The sequence below is a fragment of the Danio aesculapii genome, chromosome 3 (genome assembly GCF_903798145.1).
Source record: "Danio aesculapii chromosome 3, fDanAes4.1, whole genome shotgun sequence".
Taxonomy (NCBI): Eukaryota; Metazoa; Chordata; class Actinopteri; order Cypriniformes; family Danionidae; genus Danio; species Danio aesculapii.
Window position 1 is genome coordinate 49,462,029 of NC_079437.1, and position 19,419 is coordinate 49,481,447.

Sequence of the window (19,419 nt, forward strand, 5' to 3'; positions counted from 1 at the left end):
TGTGTGTGTGTGTGTGTGTGTGTGTGTGTGTGTGTGTGTGTGTGTATATATATATATATATAAAATATAATTTGCACAACAAAGAAGATATGACTTCATGTGGGGTTTTGCACAAATTTAATTCTGACCCATGGTTTGAAGAACAGCCTATTAAATAAGTCCATAAAATAACTCATTAATACAATTAAATTATAAAATGATTAAGTCCACCTCAGCAATCACTACAAGTTGATAGTGGATTTTACTGGACGCACACGCACACCCCCACTTAGGTCAGATATTTCTTGATTCTATTTATAGGCCTACTGTAGTGTCACGTACACACACCGAAACCTACAGACAGCGCTTTTAACGTAATCCTTATAAAACTGTCGTAGATTATATTACATTGTTTTCGAGAACTGAATGACTAAATGTAATGCTGCGATTCCAAAAGCCGCCCGATACATACATTTGAACATTAAAACATACGCACAAAAAGATTTTCTAAATGAAGACCGTCTAAGGTGTTACGCCTTCTGCATGTCCCATGATGTCGCTGTGGCATTCCACATTAAGTCAGATGAACAAGCTTTAATGTCGAGTGTTCAAGATGACAACAGGACGCTTTAATATAGTGCCCTACCCACGTGTGTCAGTGAACGTTATTATTGTAGAAACGAGCAACTTTTTGCACTTAGATTATGCGCATTTGAATGCCGCGTATGACGGGTGAAGAAGGCATACTGACACCTGACGGACGTTATTCGCCTAAATAAATTGACCTCTGGGGATTAACACCCGGACTTTATCTCAGGTCAGACCGTTTAATGTCGCGTGTGACCGAACCGCTTCATTCCTTCATCCTGACGGAATAGACCGAGATTCAGCCATGACAGAGACGCGTGTTTCACGCTGGTACTTCGGAGGAATTGCCTCGTGTGCGGCTGCCTGTTGCACTCACCCACTTGACTTGATAAAGGTACATTAACCATGTGTAGCGCACTGTATGTGTGAAAAAGTGTGCATGTGTTTAAAAAAATAGGCTAGCTTAAACTGTTACTGTATGGGTAATTCTTAGACTACGTGCATATATATATATATATATATATATATATATATATATATATATATATATATATATATATATATATATTAAAGTTTTTGTTAAACTAACAATAAAAGTCACTTGTTAAAAAATTACTACCTTTCTATTATATTTTCATATGATTCAACCTCCGTTTAGGTGTCAAAATCACTGTTTTCTTCCTTGTTGCATACCCAGACTTGGTGAAATAACATTGAAAATAACATTTTAAAATATTATTTATCTGTTAGCTAATAATGTATCTTAATTAAACACTAGTGAAATAATTTAAATATTTTATAGTTATTATTGTCAGACTACTATCACTATAAATTTTTATACAAAATATAGCTGTCACACAGTATCTGTGTCATTTCCACCACAACACTGTATTGTCCCTTTAAAAAGTTTTTGAAAGATTATTTGGGTGGTTTCTATGAAAATAAATGGTGACATTAGAGCACATGCTCAAGATGGAGGGAATTACAATTTTTATCAACTACACATGAAGTTTTGTACACATGTAACGCTAGTATCAATTCAAAGCTAATCGGTGAAACTCTCTTTAATTTTTTTTTTTACATGAAAATGGAGAAATGTCATTTCCACCACTGTCATTTTCACCGAACTGCCCCCTGTGTTAGAAAAGACAGCATGTGGCAGAAATGACATTTATGGTTACAAAATACAATTGATATGGATTGCGAAAGTACAGGGTTTGGACAATGAAACTGAAACACTGGCCAGTTTAGCGTTGGAGGTTTCATGGCTAAGTTTGAGCAGCTAGTACCCAGTCTTTATTGATTGCACAATCCACCAGTAAGAGCAGAGTGTGAAGGTTTAATTTGCAAAGTAATAGCACTGTTTTGCTTAAAATACTGCAATGCACACAACATTATGTCATATGGTGACATATCAGAGTTCAAAAGAGGACAAATTGTTGGTGTACCGTGTTGCTGGTGCATCTGTGATTAAGACAGCAAGTCTTCATAATGTATCAAGAGCCATAGTATCCAGAGCAATATAAGCAAACCACCAAGAAGAAGAACCACATCCGACAGGAGTAACTGTGGACACAAGAGGAAGCTTTCTGAAAGGGATGTCTGGAAGCTAGCACCGATTGAAGAAACCACAGCTGGCCAACTTACTGCATAATTAAACGTGCAACTGAACTCTCCTGTTTCCACTAAAACTGTTGGTCGAGAGCTCCACAGGGTCAATATACATGGCCGACTGTGATAGCCAAACCTTTGCTCACTCATGCCAATGCTAAAAACCTGTTTCTATGGTGCAGCAGCCAAAATTTTAGGCTGTGGAAAATGTGAAACATGTTTTGTTCTCTGATGAGTCCACCTTCACTGTCTTTCTCACATCCGGGAGAGTTGCGGTGTGGAGAAGCCTCAAAGAAGTGTACCACCCAGACTGTTGTACCACTACCAGGCATTTCAGTTGTCCAAACCTTGTATATATACAAGGGTTCATGAGCAAACCTTGTCTCAAACAAACATTCATGCATTATCAACCTGATATACGGTACCACCTTCAGGATATAATGTTTGAACCATTGGGTGCACCAGAATGGTTTGGCAGTCTCTGGCAGTGAAGCGCCCATCTAGCACAAGTATTGGACCTAACAAATGTCATGATATCGCAGCCCAAACCATCACTGATCCACCCCTATGGTTCACTCTGGGCATGCGGCAGTCTGGGTGGTACTCTTCTTTGAGGTGTCTCTACACCGTAACTCTCCCAGATGTGGGAAAGACAGTGAAGGACATTGTCCACAGCCCAAGATTGTTGCTGCTGGCACCATTGAAGCTGGCATTTGGCATTGACATGAGTGACCAAAGGTTTGGCTATAGCACCCAGGCCATGCATATTAACCCTGTGAAGCTCCCAAATGAACAGTTTTAGTGGAAACATGAAAGTTTAATTAAATTAATTTGTATTTAATTCTGCAGTAAGTAAGTGTTTTAGTTTCATTGTCCAAATATTGTGTGTGTGTATAAACACAACCAAAGAGACCAACATAAGCATGATGAGAAAAGCAGTTTACAAAGACCAAACCTATCAATTAATCAAATCAGATCTATCTATCTATCTATCTATCTATCTGTCTGTCTGTCTGTCTGTCTGTCTGTCTGTCTGTCTGTCTGTCTGTCTGTCTGTCTGTCTGTCTGTCTGTCTGTCTGTCTGTCTATCTATCTATCTATCTATCTATCTATCTATCTATCTATCTATCTATCTATCTATCTATCTATCTATCTATGTCTGTCTGTATCTTTATTGTATATAAAATGGCAACCCATTTTGTGGTGAGTTGAGTTGGCCATAAACTAGTCGTCCACCTACAGGTTCATCTGCAGACCCAGCAGGAGGTGAAGATGAGAATGACCGGCATGGCTGTACAGGTGGTGCGCAGTGATGGGGTGTTTGCACTCTACAATGGCCTCAGTGCCTCCCTTTGCAGGCAGGTTAGTGCCTAGGCAGAAGATTTACATTTTTTTCAATCTTTTTTGTCAACATGGGTCATTGGAAATATCTACTTTGGCTCACTTTTTTTTGTGAAACTTCGAAACGTTTTTTAACAGTATGTTTGACTGCTGTTTATAGGTCAAATAAATGCTGGAGGGATCATTTGTTCTGTAAATATCACTAATGAAAATTACAGGGACATATTATTGATGAATAAAGAATTATTTTACTGCAGTTCTTAGTTAAACATCAAAGAAGTACCATCAGCATCTTAATGGTGTCTTTTATAAGTTGTTTTAACCCAATATTGGGTCAAATATGTACAAACCCAGTTGGATTAAGTTTTTTATTACATTTAAATAATTTTTTAACTAAACATTTAGGTTTCTCCATAATTGATCCAATGTTAGGTTAAAACAACCCAGCATTTTTTAAATGGACAACTTTTCCATGGTGGATAGTTTGCGCTGTATCTCACTATTTACTGTGTTGTACTATGCAAAATTGGTTGGGATTAGGGAAGGTTTAAGGTCAATGCTTCACAAAGTGATCTGTACAACAAGCCCCACCTTTTCATGCACATCTACAAGAAGGGCGTTTATCTGAAACACGAAAAAACTAGAGGATTTGTCTGAAATATGCAACAAAGAATACCCAGTGCAATGCATTTTTTTACACATTGCAAAAATGTAGGCTGAGGCACATATTTTCACAGTGGTGCACATTTTCACACTTGACAGCATGATGCCATGTTAACTGTTCTAGATGTCATACTCGATGACCCGCTTCGCCATATATGAAACTGTGAGAGACCAGATGGCCAGTCAAAACCAGGGGCCCATGCCCTTTTACCAGAAGATCTTACTAGCTGCTTTTGGAGGTGAGAATGTCATAGAAAACTTTCTGACTGACTACAACACACATTTGTGGATAATTAAAAAAGCTCAGGAATTCTTAAAACAATTTGTTCATTGGTGTATTCTAGCAACTTTATTTCTTAAACAAGCAACATAGGCTCATTCTTGAAACATAGCCCTGTGAACATTTCTGGAAATCGCGAAATATGTAGCCAGAGTAATGGCTACATTTCGTCTTAAAAATTAATGCTACGAGGCGGTGTGACGCCATTCTTTTTTTCGCGCTTACCAGCTGACCGCCTACCTCTATATGGATGTCTTTCCTGCTGTTACCAGTTTGTCCAGTAACTCGCCATGTATATCGGCGGACTTGAGACGCAGAGAGAAGTTGACCATGATGGCAGGGTTCGTCTCTGGTGAAGAACGGTTCTAGAAATCGGGTAAGACAAAAACAGAAGCCAAAAACTTGAAATAAACAAGTAAATAACAGGGTGAGAATGTGTTAAAATCTGAAAACGTGGTAAAAGTCAGGTGAGAGCTTTTCTTTTTTAGAACTGCTTTTTAGAACTGTCGGTTGGGTTTAGGCAAGTGGGTGGGCAGGGTCAATCAGTCTTTTTGAAAAAACTATCGGTTGGATTTAGGGAAGGAGGAGGGTGGGTCAGTCGATAGGTCAGTCATTCAGTCAGTTGACAGCGGCCTCTGGTGGATTTACGCAAGAACAGCAGGCACAAATGGCGCTTATGAGAGAAATTTGTGATCTCAAAAAAACCTACACAGCGGCCTCTGGTGGATTTGTGAAAATCCTAGGATGTATTTGGCGCTTTGCAGAAATGTATATAGCGGTACGTTTTGAGAATGAGCCTGGGTTGTAAACAAGAGATGGCTAGAATCGACCAAAAGAGCCTGGGCCTTATTTTTTCAAATTCCAGACTTATATTATCAAGATAAAACATTAAAGGTAGTTCTAGTAATTTTAGCAAATTTAGCAGATAGTTTGAAATACATAGCAATCTGTTCGTATTTTTTTTTATATTACAATAAATGACCCACACCAACAAACATTGTCATAAAGGTCTTATTAAAATGTTCGAACTTGTGATTTAAATTTCCAACAAAAAACATCTTCCTGAGATGCAAAACTAGTTGTCCAGTCTATTTGAAAGCTATTGAATAAATGTTCCTCAAAATGCTTAGACACTATAATTGATAATTAAGACTAGTGAAACCATTCACTATTTTACCTGTTGTAGAGCATAGGTTTCAATCTCGATTCCTGGAGGGCCGCAGCTCTGCACAGTTTTGCTCCAACCCTAAACAAACAAAGCTGATCCAACTAATCAAGGTGTTCAAAACTACGGCTGTTTCTCAATATGTGTTTTTCAGCAACCTTGCATCCTCGTGTAACGTCATCTTCAAACAGCAAAGTTTAATTCCAAAACTCAAGACCGCAAGAACGGAGGATGCATGAAAGTTCCTGTATGTGTTCTTGATATAGAGGATGCATCGTTGCAGACTTGAACAGAAAACTCGAAGTCCAAGAAATCATTGCGGCTGAATAAAGGAGGTGGAAAGCTTAGCACCTAATATGGATTTATATTAAAGTTCAGAGATATAACTTATTGTCTCAGGAGTTTCCCTAAATGAAACGGTGAAAGTACATTACCATGACAATCTTTATCAAGGCATAAACACATTAAGGGTGTTTATTTGCTGAAATTCATATTAAAATTAGTTTTATGTGTATTGTGCAATGTGTAATTGTAAAGGTCTTTATGCATATCATAGAATTATTAAAAGGGGAAAAACAACAAATCATTGTTTGAATACTTGATTAATGTTTAAACAATTTTCTGTTAAAAACGCATGAAGGTCACATGGCCATCAGGGAGAACGCAGCCTCTAATTTCTCAGAAAACGTGTTCTATGTTCTCTCGGTCTCCAGAGTTCTTTCTTCCGAGGTAACTTGGCAAGACCGGTCTCCACAAGAACGCAAGTCCGTTCTCAGCGCTCTTGGAATTAAGACACAGCCTACTAGACACTATTAAGCAGGTATGAGTTGGAGGTAGTTGGAGCTAAACTATGCAAAGCTGTAGCCCCCCAGGAACTGAGTTTGAGACCACTGCTTTAGAGCAAGTCTGCAGAACTACAAGCACATTATAAGCTTTAAAATTTGTTGCAAAAACTCTGCAGTTCACTACATTACATATATTACTTGATCCTAAATGCTCCTGTGTTTCAGTGGGATAACACTTACATTTAAAATGGCTCACACATATACAATGCAATGAAAACACTATTTTGATGATAAAATATCTCTCTCGTTCTGTAATTAGTGAACATATATACTCAATATGCATACACACTGTACATCCAGTGCTTCTGTACATAAATGTATGAGTGAGTGCCTTGACAAACTCATGTGCTCTACTGAAATCTGAACAAGTAAGAGATTTTCTACATTTCTCACATCTCTCAGTGTAGTTGAATGTGTGAAGTTACTATATGTAGAAATAATTTTAAAAATGTTTTAAAATAAGTGTTTGCTTTTGCAAGATTTTTGAGACATTTTGCATGTGGTGTGCATTTTGTGTGTACAGTTTTGAGAAGTGGAGCCATGGTTTAAAAAATTGCAGGTTCCAGGATGAGAAACTGTTTTAAAACAGGTCCTTTAATTTTCTTAAACTGTAGGTTTTACTGGTGGTTTTATTGGGACACCAGCAGACATGGTTAATGTCAGGTGAGTAAAAACTCATAATTGAAAGATGAATGAAACTCATGACTGAAAGATGCTGTTGTAAATGCTTTGTGGTGAAGCTTAAAATAATTATCTTTGTCCCTTTTCTTCTACAATGTACTATAACAGAATGCAGAATGATATGAAGCTGCCTCCTGTGCTTAGAAGAAAGTGAGTCTCAAAGATTATATACTACACTTAAAGCCAAAATGCTAATCATTCCTGAAAACATATGATGTTTTGCAGCTATGCGCACGCTCTTGATGGATTGTTACGTGTCTTAAAAGAAGGTGAGAATAATCCGTTTACAAAAAAGAGAAATATTTGGTTCAGGTCTACAAGAAATTGGATGAATAAGCTGCTTGGAAAATACTTTTTAGTATTTATATGTTGGAATATGAAAACAATTCCATGCATGTTCAGTAAAAAAGGTCAGCAGAGTTTTTTCTTCAATGTCAAAAATCTTAGTAATTTATTGGATACAAATGAAGAATTCGATTCACAGAATTCTGACATGCCCAATGCAAAAGTTACATTCAGGAGATGCGCAACAACTTAAATTTCCTGACTTCAACATTTATAGGCAGCTGATATTACCAGGTGAAGTTTGGGGAAATTCGTCACTTGTCAAGCATTTTCCAGTCTTCCATTGGCCGCACCGATACATACGTCATCTTTTTTACAAATTTTCTGCATTCTCTCAACCATAAAAGCATAAGACTTTCTCAACTGCACATATTATGTGTTCAGTTTCAACCCATCTCTGCTAACAGGACGTATAGCTGCAGAGCGCAAGTTACATTTAATCTTTGCATTTATATCAGCTTCATCTACTTCTGCAAAAATGCTTAATTAGTATGTAAAGCATATCACACTCAACAGTAGAAGTTCAGTTAATATATCACCTTTAAGCAATACAATTACAATTGAATAATGAAAAGTAAAAGAGACAAAAATACAAAAAAAATATAATCCCTTTTCACAACATATTCCACAGCAGTATTTTGATGCTGAAAAAGCATGCATGCCAAAGTCTGCATGTTTAATCCTTCCAACAGCAATTTGGAAATGTGTAATGACAGATTGTGAGACTGTGCTACTTACTCATCCATCAGGAAAGAGATAACAGACAAGGGTTGAGGTCAATTGAAATATTCATAGAGCTCTGTTTGTAAGTTCCCTGCCTCACAACCTGCTATCTTTTCTAGAGGGAATAAGGAAGCTTTTCTCTGGAGCCTCAATGGCAGCTAGTAGAGGGGCCTTGGTGACTGTGGGGCAGGTAATAAAAACAATTTTAATTTTTCATAGACACTATTGCATACAATCACTGAATGGATTGCAGATAATCTGTCAGTTTAGTATAACTCACTTATCCTCACTCATCTCCTGTGGTTCTTCTAGCTGTCCTGTTATGACCAGGCCAAGCAGCTGGTTTTGGGAACTGGTCTGATGACTGACAACATCTTCACTCACTTTGTTGCCAGTTTCATTGCGGTAAGTTATCCTTTCCAAAAACCATTATTATTTTAAGCAGTTTGTTGGTTTGACTTCATACACATTATCTTTTTCTACCTTCTCTCTCATGCCTACAGTGAAACAGGATGTAAAACAATTTAGTTGATTCCACTTAGCAACATTTTTGTCATTGTTGTCTTCACAGGGAGGCTGTGCTACAGTTCTCTGTCAGCCCATGGATGTGGTGAAAACCAGACTGATGAATTCAAATGGGGAATACAGGGTAAGAGTCTGCTTGAATTTCCCCTTCTCACATTAATCTTACAACCACCATTCCAGTTTAAGGTAAATCATTTTTAATACTTTTATTCAGTAAAGCAGTGGTCCCAAGTCTTGTATAACCAGATCTCATGGATCTACATAACCTGGAATTGACTCTCATGCATAAACCCACGCCTGAAGTCTGGCCTGACTGTATTTGGCCTAACAAACTTTTGAATGGTAACCTGGCCTTTTCTCCAGCTGGTTTCACCCAGAATCATACACTGTAAAAATTTTAAGCCAGTACAACAACAAAAAAAAATCATTTTCCTTTCGCTTTTTCTTCTTCACTCAACTTTTAAAACATCAGCTGCACTGACCTAAAATTATTTGTCAGTAATACAAAAAACATTTAGTTGGGTTAACATAAGATTATTAGTTTTCTGGAGAGGTGAACTACTCTATAACAAAACTTTTAAGTTGTGCCAATTGAAAATTTTTTTGTCTGCAGAACTGGAATGCCTGAAGTTGAGTGACAAAAACTCACAATACTTATTTCCTTTTGTTTTTTTCTTGTTTACTCAATTTTTGAAAACATCAGTTGCACTGACCTAAAATGTCTGAAGTTGAGTGAACAAAAAACTCTTTTGCAAATTAGTAATAAGAAATAATATGCTATCAGAGCAAATAAACAGTTAAAAAAAAATAAATAAATAAATAAAACAGAGACAAATGTTAACAAAACATTTATTAGAAGCAGAATTGAAAACAAGACAGGAAGCAAAACAACAGTAACAGTAAACAAGACAAGGATCAAACATGACAGGACAGACAGGGAAAACTACTTTGTAATGATATACAGGGGAAAAAGACTCAAAGCAAAGAGATTGACTCAACTTAAAGTAACAAGTTGGCAGAAGCTTTTTTTTGGGTAAACGTGCAAAGTTTTGCTCACAAAACTAATCTTTTTAACTTAATGAAGAGAATTTGGATTTAGGTTAAGTAAATGTGTTAAATGTAGTTGTACAGACATTTTTATTGATTTTTGCCAAACCAACAAAACAAGTAATTTAAACTTTTTTTAAGTTGGATTTTTTACAGTGTAGTTCTGCCATCTCCACAGACTCCATCTAGTTTCTGTCTCTTTCTCCTGCTCAGCTGGAGGCAAAGGTGGAGCAAACCCAAGATCTCTACCACAGTCAAAGGCTGGCTTCACCTTTGCCCTCTAAATACATAAATTAAAGGGCACCTATGGTAAAAAATCTACTTTTCAAGCTGTTTGGACAGACATATGTGCATGTATGGTGTATAGACCGTCATATTGGGGTGATATAAGCACACCCAGTGCTTTTTTTCAATTTAACAACATAAAAAACGGTGGACCAATTGGAGCGGTTTTCAAACCGACCGCAACTTTACGTAGGAGTGCGGTCCCCCCGCCCACCAATATTGATTGACAGGCGCGTCATCATATCCTCAATTTGTTGATTCATGTCCGCCATTTTTAGTGTGAGTCGAAGCGATACCACTAAAGGAACACCCTTGCTCTATTTTTAGATGCAAGGCTCATTGGGCTCAACACAAGATCAATATTCTCCACATTATCGCTCTAATCAGAATTATTGGTTGTATCTTTAGGTAGGTTTGCAAACATGTGTAGTTCTCATTGAGTCTACCTTATACTTCAGCCGTTTGCATTTCTCGCAATCCCAGAAGCTCCCTGTGATCTTAACTAGCATGCGTTTTAGAATTCTAAACATCGGTTTCTATTAGGGTACACTCAAGTCGACAGCTGGGCGCTGCGGACCGCTGCAGAAACCTATGTTTAGTATTCAAAAATGCGTGGCGCGACGATTCGGGACACTTTATGTCTCTGCCGCGCCACAGAGAGTGTCTGGTGTGCCGTGTCACGGCTTCGAGCGGTGCATCCGGTGCCTCAGTCAAAATTTATTCAGTGTGCGTGGTTATTAGTTTCTGTGTACAAGCTCGGCACTTGAAACTAGCACACAGTTGGCTGTAAAACTGTACAAAGACACATATGATTTTGTACTCTCTGCTTGGTCTGTGTCCGAGTCGTACATGTATGACTGAATGCTGATCCTCTCCTCCTCCTTTCCGGTCATGACCTCGCCCCCTTGTTACGTTGGGCGGGACCCCGAAACTAGTCTATATGTGAAGCAACACACCCCTAAATCAGCGAACTGTGGACACGCCCCCAACATGACACTTTTTAAACACATTATAATAATAAAAATCTGAATTGTGTTTTAAACTGAACCTAAACTGGCACACTCAGAAGAACCATAATATTAATATTAAATCATAAAAAAGAGGTTAACTATGTGCCCTTTAACTTTAGTTCTTCAGTCCATCAGCTCTAGAGTTGCCTGTCATCAGTTAGGGGCTGGGTTCACCTCAGATCTCTGACTTAATTAATTACAATATAAATTTATATAAATATTAATTAAAAGGGTGCATTCTCTTGTGGGCATACTGGGTCAGGTCTGAGTTGTTTAACCTCCTATCTTGCTGACAGGAGTTTTTCTATGTCCATAGGAACTCATATGTCATACTCTGTTCCTCTGTCTTGTGGTGTGCCTCAAGGTTCTGTCCTAGGCCCTCTTCTTTTTAATCTATTTATGCTCCCTCTCAGCAAGATTATCAGTAGTTTTAAAGGTATATCTTACCACTGCTATGCAGATGTACAATAAAATTTTTCTTTTAGCCCTGACAGGCTAGACAAACTGTCGTTCTTGCAGGATTGTTTAGTCTCCATTAACAAATGGATGGCAGACAATTTTCTGAAACTGAACCCCGATAAAACAGAAATGTTAATTTTTGGTCCAGATAGCATCACCCCAATGATCAGGCAAGTTTTGGGGGGCTTGTCATCTTCAAATTGCAGTGATATTAGAAATCTTGGTGTCATTTTTGATCGAGCTCTGTGTTTTAATAGCCATGTTAAATCTGTTGTTAGTACATGCTTTTTTCACCTGAGGAACATCGCAAAAATAAGAGATATTGTGTCAAAGGAAGAGATGGAGATGCTTGTCCATGCCTTCATCTCTTCTAGATTTTATTATTGTAATGTTCTGTTTACTTATCTAAACAAATCCTCTATGGAGCGATTGGAAGTTGTGCAGAATGCAGCAGTGAGGCTTTTAACCAACACGAGTAGGAGGTCACACATTACACCTGTGCTTAAGGCATATCACTGGCTTCCTATCAGTTTTAGAGTACATTTTAAGATTCTGGTCATTACTCTGCATGATTAAGCTCCCCTGTATTTTCAAGATCTTTTAAGCAGTCACTCATGTAGCCAGTCTCTGAGGTCTTCTGGCAAAGACCTTTTAGCCATTCCCAGAACTCGTCTTAAGAATAAAGGTGACCGTGCTTTCTGTGTGGTAGCACGAAAACTTTTTAAAAAGCACTTAAAGACACACCTTTTTGGTCAAGCTTTTAGTTAACAGTATTAGTGTTTCTGTATTTGGATTTTAATTAGTTTTAATATGTTTTAACATGCCTTCTTTTATTGTCATGTGTTCTTTTACTTGTTTTCTCTTATTGTAAAGCACTTTGTGACTCAATGTCTGGGAAAGGTGCTATATAAATAAGCCTTTACTTACTTGCTTCAAACTTCAAACGTTTACCTCTACAATGGCCTGTTATCCCTACAGCTTTCAGAGCTGTAGTGAAAAATCATTAATCATTAATCATTAAAAAATAGATTCTATGTTGATTATGATTTTCAAAATGCATCACTATTCTTTATTAATTAATTCGCGGCTTAGGTTTTTACAGCAGGTGATGCATTAGCCTAGTCTTTAACAGCAGATGGTGCTCCAGAATAGTTTTTAACATTATATAATGCTCTAGGCTTGTTTTTAACAGCAGATGATGCTCTAGGAAAGTTTTTAGCAGCATATAGTGCTCTAGGCAAGTTTTAATCATCAGATGGCATTATAAACAGGCTTTAACTGCATAGTCAAATGTGAGAAAAAGTGCTTGTGTGTTCTGAGTCATGTAAGTTGGCTTTTATTTTAATCACAAGATCATTGTTACACAGCTCTCTATAAAGTCTCTTGTACTTACACAGTATTGTAATTGGCTTTCATAAACTTTCCTAACTTTATTAATGATTATTTTAGTTTCAAGTGGTATTTTTAAGCAATTTGATGTAAGCCAAGTTCTAGCATTTTTTACATTGTATAGTACAACCTAGTAAGGTTCCGTATGGCAAACATATTTTGGGTTTTTCTCTGTGTATAGTAGTGGTTTGATGGATAGCAAATCCAGGGGCATAGATTTAGGGTGGACGGAGGGGATGTGTCCCCACAGATATCCACCAACTACTGAAATGTCCCCACCAATAATTTAATTCACTTAAAAACATTGCGCTGTCAATATGAACATAGACATGCCGAAAGGGTTAAATCACTTTCTCTCCTCGAGTCACTCCGCCCCCCAAAAACATATGAACATTATGATTGACTGTGCCTTTCCCTGCCGTCATGTAAGAGGCTGCTTTCAGATACAAGCAGCGCCAAAACAACTGTGCGAAGGGGGTTTTCCTGTAAGATGTGTGTGAGATGTGTGACACACACAGGTGAGGATGGCAGTAGAAAAAAATGTGGACATAAAGAGCTTTTTTCAACGAAAAGTGTAAGTCACATGAACTCAAGTTCGCTACTGAATGAGTCCATCATGATAATGCCGCTTTGCTAGTGTTCACGCTTTTACGGTCAGTCTAACATTATAGCAGACTGAACGTAGTCTGTAAACAATATTTCCTGAAAACTAAATGCAGAATAAACACCTATATGACGCTGCCAGTTTTCCTAATCTCTTAGAGTAACATCTCCAATTTCGGTTGAAACAGTTTGTCAGAAAAACTACAGCCTGTGCTCCATCTTTTAATAATACTATGAGACATGTTTAATTTGTACGAAAAATAAACAAAAGTCTTTATTAAACTCTCTCTTTATCAGTTAATAAACATTATTTTAACATTACACTTTCTGGCCTGTGGCCAGCTTATTAAAAGGAGGGGTTATTTGTTTTCTGAAAAACTGAACCTTTTTTGCAGTTATTCACCTGATTAATTATTCATTCTGTTTAATTGAGGTATAAATATTACATTTTAGTGACATATTAAGAACTCGTTTTTGCTGGATTATCTTGTTGGATAGTTATTATAACTACACTTTTTGATGTACCAAAAATATTTTCACATGTGCACATAGAAATTAGAACTTTAAATTCTTAGAATAAAGAAATGAATAGTTCAGATGCCAAAACCTCTAAATGCCATGTAAAATGAGCATTTTTCTCAGCCTCTTATATTTATGTTTAGTTATTTCACTTTAAAGGCAATGAAAAGGACATATTCGTCACTATAAAAGTAAAATCACTGAGTCCACACACAGGAGTAGGAGAGAAATGCTAATTTTAGAAAAAATATTAAATGGCATTTAGAGGTTTTTGCATCTAAACTCTTTAAATATGAAAATATACTTATTTTTAAAATACTATTTTTTTATCAGAATTTTTTGGGGAAATCTGTTAACTTGATTTAAATTAAAAACTGAAACCTATTGGCAAATAACAAACTGGCCAGTGCATTCAACCTTCCTCAGTGAGAATTTGGCCATTTGAATAAATTCAAACATAATAATAATAATCCAACTTTTGGTCTTTTAAACCACCTGAACCCCCTTGGCTACGGGCCTGACAATTTAATTTAACTTAATAAATTGTATGAAGATAAGATTGATTAATAATATATTTTAATAGCAGTTAAATAATTAATAGCAATATATAAAATAAATAATAGAAAAAAAAACTATATTCATTCTTGGCAGGGGTGTGGGGGGGATTGTATTCACTCGTCTCTACCAATGTCAAGTGCATTCATGTAACTACATAATATTCAATAACTTAAGTATTAAGATCTGTTGTGGTCCCAGTTCTACCCCTTAACCCTTGCCCTTAAAAAAATTAATTTCTAGGGTTATCTAGCCTCCCCTTTAGCCCTACACCTTCAAGAAAATTGGAACACTCCTACCCCTTCAAGTGAACGTGCAAAATGAGAGGTAGGTGAGTCCCAATTCTAGATAGCCCTGGAAACGATTGTCATTATTACGAATTTTTACAACAAACAACCATTTGTTTTATTATAATCATAACCGCGTTCGTGTTGTACAACCATGCTTAAAAAAAACCCCAAAAAAAACAGATAAAATAAAAAACGATAAATTTCACTATCTATAATCCATGTTAATAACTCCTGTATAATAGTCCTACAACATTCTGTCTCTCGAATACCCTGTCAGAAAAGTCTAGTGGCTGGGAATGACCTTTTTACTGTGTGTAGTGGCAATTTTCTTTGAGGCTCTCTCAGTGGTAAAAAAAGACAAATTCTTACTCAAAGTGTTTTTTTAAGGTTTTATTCTTTGCAAAGAAGGTCACACAATCATACATCAACGACAGTTTCTGCAGAGAGTGATACGCAGAAACAGAGTGCGTTCTCTTTTTATCTAGTTTGTAATACCCACAAGGTCATCAGTGACATACAGGATGAATGACAGTTACATCAACTTCATTTTTGACCATCTACATTTCAGTCCTACATCCCATCCGAACATGTAGTTTGTTAAATCACCATGTAATTATCCCGATCTTGTCTGGTGATTAAACAGATGTTAAAATGGTCACACTTGGTCTAACTTAAACAGTACATTCATGGAAGAATAAAAGAACAGACCTTTATAATTAGAACAAAATGAGTATATTAAATGAATATAAGATAAATAAAATGAATTTCCACCACAAGTGTCTGCTATAATGTTAATGTTGTTTTCGTGTGTTTACATTGATGAATATGGCCATGGAGTAAATGCACAGTACAGTTATGAGCTTATTGCCACATCATTATGATAACATGATATATGCCTTCAGTGATTTCCTGAAGATAAATACCAAAAAATAACACATCTAGAATGACTATAGAAGTCGATCTCATATGAAGTAAGAGATTGCGATCACATGATGATGTGTGCAGGTGTTGTAGTGCTGTCCCATTTCTTAGGGGTACATTTTTATGCCCTTCCTTTTTACACTTTCAAGAGCCAAGGGGAAGAGGAAAGGGTACAAAAATAGAATTGGGATTGGGCCTAAGAAATTAATGGTGCCAGCACAACTACTTCTGTCATTATTATATTTTACAGCAAAGCTAAAATGCTTCCATACATTAAATTTTTCATAATGCTGGACTAGAGGCTTCTTAAGGTGAAAGTTATAAATTGTTTTAGTAGTAACTGCTACATTATTAGTACCACCTTTATTTAGGTTTCCAGCCGAGTCATACTAAAACTATAATGGATGAGCGGGTGCACACGCGATCTCGATAGCACATGGACATATTTCCATAAATCCACTCTCCGCAATTCATAGTCATCCATAGGCATTTCATACACCTTCACTTCACCTGTTTTGTCTTGTGTGTTTGGTGTTTGTCTGTGTGGGTGTAGTCAGACTTCCAGTCGCGATCGGTCAAACCGAGCACCTAGGAAGTGCCGGTATAAGAATGCATGGGATTGTGTGCGCATGCGCACTGCAAACGGAAGCTGATGAAACTATTATGTTTGTGAATGGGTGTTTTGTGTTTATGAAGTGTGTATTATGTGTTTATTTATATTATGATAGTTTATGTTTTGTTGTTAATTATATATTAAGGATTTTTTTCTTTATGTGTTTAATGTGAAGTGTGGATTAAATGTTAAGTTTTTCAATGTTTGTGTATTTGTTAAAGGTAATACTTACCTGTAAACGGTATAGCCCACAAATGGGCGGGAGTTTGGGCTATATAAGCCAGAGCCCAACTACCAAACAACACTTGTTTACCAAGTCGTCGCAAGAGTGCTACTGTGGTGCCTCGAGCGAACTCTTATACTGTGGATACCTGTTGTTATTATTGGCTTTTTTTTGTAGAAATAATTGGAGTATATTTTTGCAGATTTTATTTTCCTGTTTGTTGTTTCTTTGGTACTTTTTTGTATTTTTTTTTGTTAGCACATGTATATACCTTCACTGTGGATGGACTTTTTGGAACTGTAAATAAACATCACCTTGCACGACAGTGCTTTGCGAGTAAGCCATCATTTTCTTTCCCTTACGAACTTACATTTTCCCCCTGAAGACGAGCTGGTGGGCTCATATTTTTCAGTCATGTAAACCCTATATTACTGATTGGCCAATGAGAATTGTTTTATGTTCATCTGTGACACTTATGTTTCTGTGATAGGGAGTGATTCATTGTCTGTCTGATACTGGAAAACTTGGACCTAAAGCTTTCTACAAGGTAACAAAAATCATGCCATTTGTGTTAAATACTCTCAGTGTGTGTTATAGTGGTAATAACTGTTTTATCTCCACAGGGCCTGGTCCCAGCTGGAATCCGCCTGATTCCTCACACTGTTCTGACTTTCCTCTTTCTGGAGCAGCTCAGACTGTACTTTGGCCTTAGAGTTGTTGCCGCTACATGAACTCTGACCCAAAATCTCCAACCCAGGCTGATTGGAATTGTGTACCCAGGGAAACACTTTTGAGAACTGAGAAATATGTACAATGGACTACATCTTCTTGCAGCTATTGATTTCCCAAATCCACTAGAGTTCACCTTGTACATTTTTGACCATCTCAAATAGGTTTCTGGGGCATATTTTCTCATGCTTGCCATTTCTCGTAAATCCACTAGAAGCCGCTATTCACATTTCTGCATATTTAATGTCCTTCTCGCATATGTCAATGAGAGAAGCCAGTCAGCTGCTATTATATCTGCTTGATATTGACTGATACACCTACATCCTTCCTTAAGCCCAACCGATTGTGTTTTCAAAAGCAAACTAAAAGAGAAAAGCCATTGTGGCCACGAGCTTTGACCACAATGTCATGCTGTTTGTTTTGTGTTTCATTTTACCTGGTGTCTGGAACTGTCTTTCACTGGACGAGAACCGTGGTATGGTCCACTTCGTGTCTCAAGTCTGACACCATTCATGGTGTGCTCTTGAGCAAACCAATCATTCCGTCCATATGGAGATCCCAGAAGTACCGCTTCATATTGTTCATCTTGCACACAAAATGCAGCCAAATGTACCTGCAACCAAATATTTCTCAGTTCTCAAAAATGCATCCTAATGAGCCTGTGTTGAAAATCTCCTGGTGCTAGCATTAGTTTCAGCTTATTGGATCACAAGTAGCTAGCACTAAAACCAGGTGTTATTGGGGTCCAACACATGCTGGCAATGAATCACTGAAACCACATGCTTGTGACCAAAGGACCAGTAGTCACCAGGCAGTCATTCACTGTTCTAAAACAGTAGTCTCAAACAATGAATTTGTCTAATTTGTGGCTTTATAAGTAAAATAAGTGAACTAAAATACAGTGGTGTGAAAAAGTGTTTACCCCTTGATTTCTTATTTTTTGCGTGTTTGTCACACTTTAATGTTTCCGATCATCACACAATTTTAAATATTTGTCAAAGATAACGCAAGTAAACAAATCATGCAGTTTTTATTGTTGAGGGAAAACACAATCCAAAACTACATAATCCCATGTGAAAAAATGTTTGACCCCCCATGAATTCTGTGCACCAAAATTTCCAGAAGGAGAATGTCTTGCCATCTGTTAGTGACTTCAAGCTGAAACGAAATTGGGTTCTGCTGCAGAACAATGATCTAAAGCATGTCAACAACTCCACTTCTGAATGGTTGAAGAAAAACAAAATGAAGACTTTGGAGTGGCCTAATTAAAGCTCTGATTTAAATCAAATTAAGATTCTGCTGCCCTTTGTTACCTTTTACAATAATAATAAAACCCTCATTTCCAAAACTGCATGGTGTTTATTTGGGCAAACACCTTTTCACATCGTTGTAAAGTGAAGTTTAAATTGAAAAGTCTAAAATGACAAACATAAAATTTACTATAAGCTCTTTATTTGGATACAGCAATGTTCTCAACATTAACTTTCATATTGGCTGATTTAACCAAAATATAATGTCAGGTTTAGACAGGGCCAAAATTTCTTAGACTCTTTCATTTTTAGGGACAGTACAGAGACCATGTTTCTGTCCATGACAGGATGTAAAGCAAACTACTGGTGAAGATATTAATTTAATGGGAGAAAAGGCACAAATGCATTTCTGCAGATTCTGTGTATTTTATTTGCGGTGCCATTAATGTTGACATTTAAGTTGCCTGCATGTGATAATGTACTGCCATATGCATTATACCGTATTGTTTTTTCTATCATTTGTTAGTTGTAGATTGTGTGATCTTGACAGTTTTCTTGATCTTGAGGGATTTCTCTATGATCAGTAAAAAAAGTGTTTCATTTACCCAACATATTAAACTAATTTGGCAGAATTTGATGAATATGCACTGTATTGTTTCATAATGACAATCTTAATGTTTGGCCTTTTATATGTTTTCTGTTCTGTTCTGTTTCTATATATATATATATATATATATATATATATATATATATATATATATATATATATATATATATATA

General features: G+C 36.8%; 1 protein-coding gene across 1 annotated transcript; it reads left to right on the forward strand.

Annotated features, from left to right (window-relative positions):
• The first annotated feature begins 318 nt into the window (after window positions 1-318).
• Window positions 319-18,872, forward strand: slc25a10a (solute carrier family 25 member 10a). The gene is made up of 11 exons (XM_056454174.1): window positions 319-961; window positions 3,421-3,540; window positions 4,307-4,421; window positions 7,087-7,135; window positions 7,262-7,303; window positions 7,379-7,422; window positions 8,341-8,411; window positions 8,534-8,626; window positions 8,793-8,870; window positions 17,151-17,207; window positions 17,284-18,872. The coding sequence occupies exons 1-11, from the start codon at window positions 872-874 to the stop codon at window positions 17,389-17,391; spliced, it is 867 nt and encodes a 288-aa protein (XP_056310149.1). The 5' UTR covers window positions 319-871; the 3' UTR covers window positions 17,392-18,872.
• The last annotated feature ends 547 nt before the right edge of the window (window positions 18,873-19,419 follow it).

What these genes read in the sequence shown, in the direction of transcription:
- slc25a10a (XM_056454174.1), top strand. Translation starts at nt 872, where the DNA reads ATGACAGAGACGCGTGTTTCACGCTGGTACTTCGGAGGAATTGCCTCG. An exon ending in CCTTGGTGACTGTGGGGCAG is followed by an intron (nt 8,412 to 8,533) that starts GTAATAAAAACA and finishes TGGTTCTTCTAG; the next exon opens with CTGTCCTGTTATGACCAGGC. An exon ending in ATTCAAATGGGGAATACAGG is followed by an intron (nt 8,871 to 17,150) that starts GTAAGAGTCTGC and finishes TTTCTGTGATAG; the next exon opens with GGAGTGATTCATTGTCTGTC.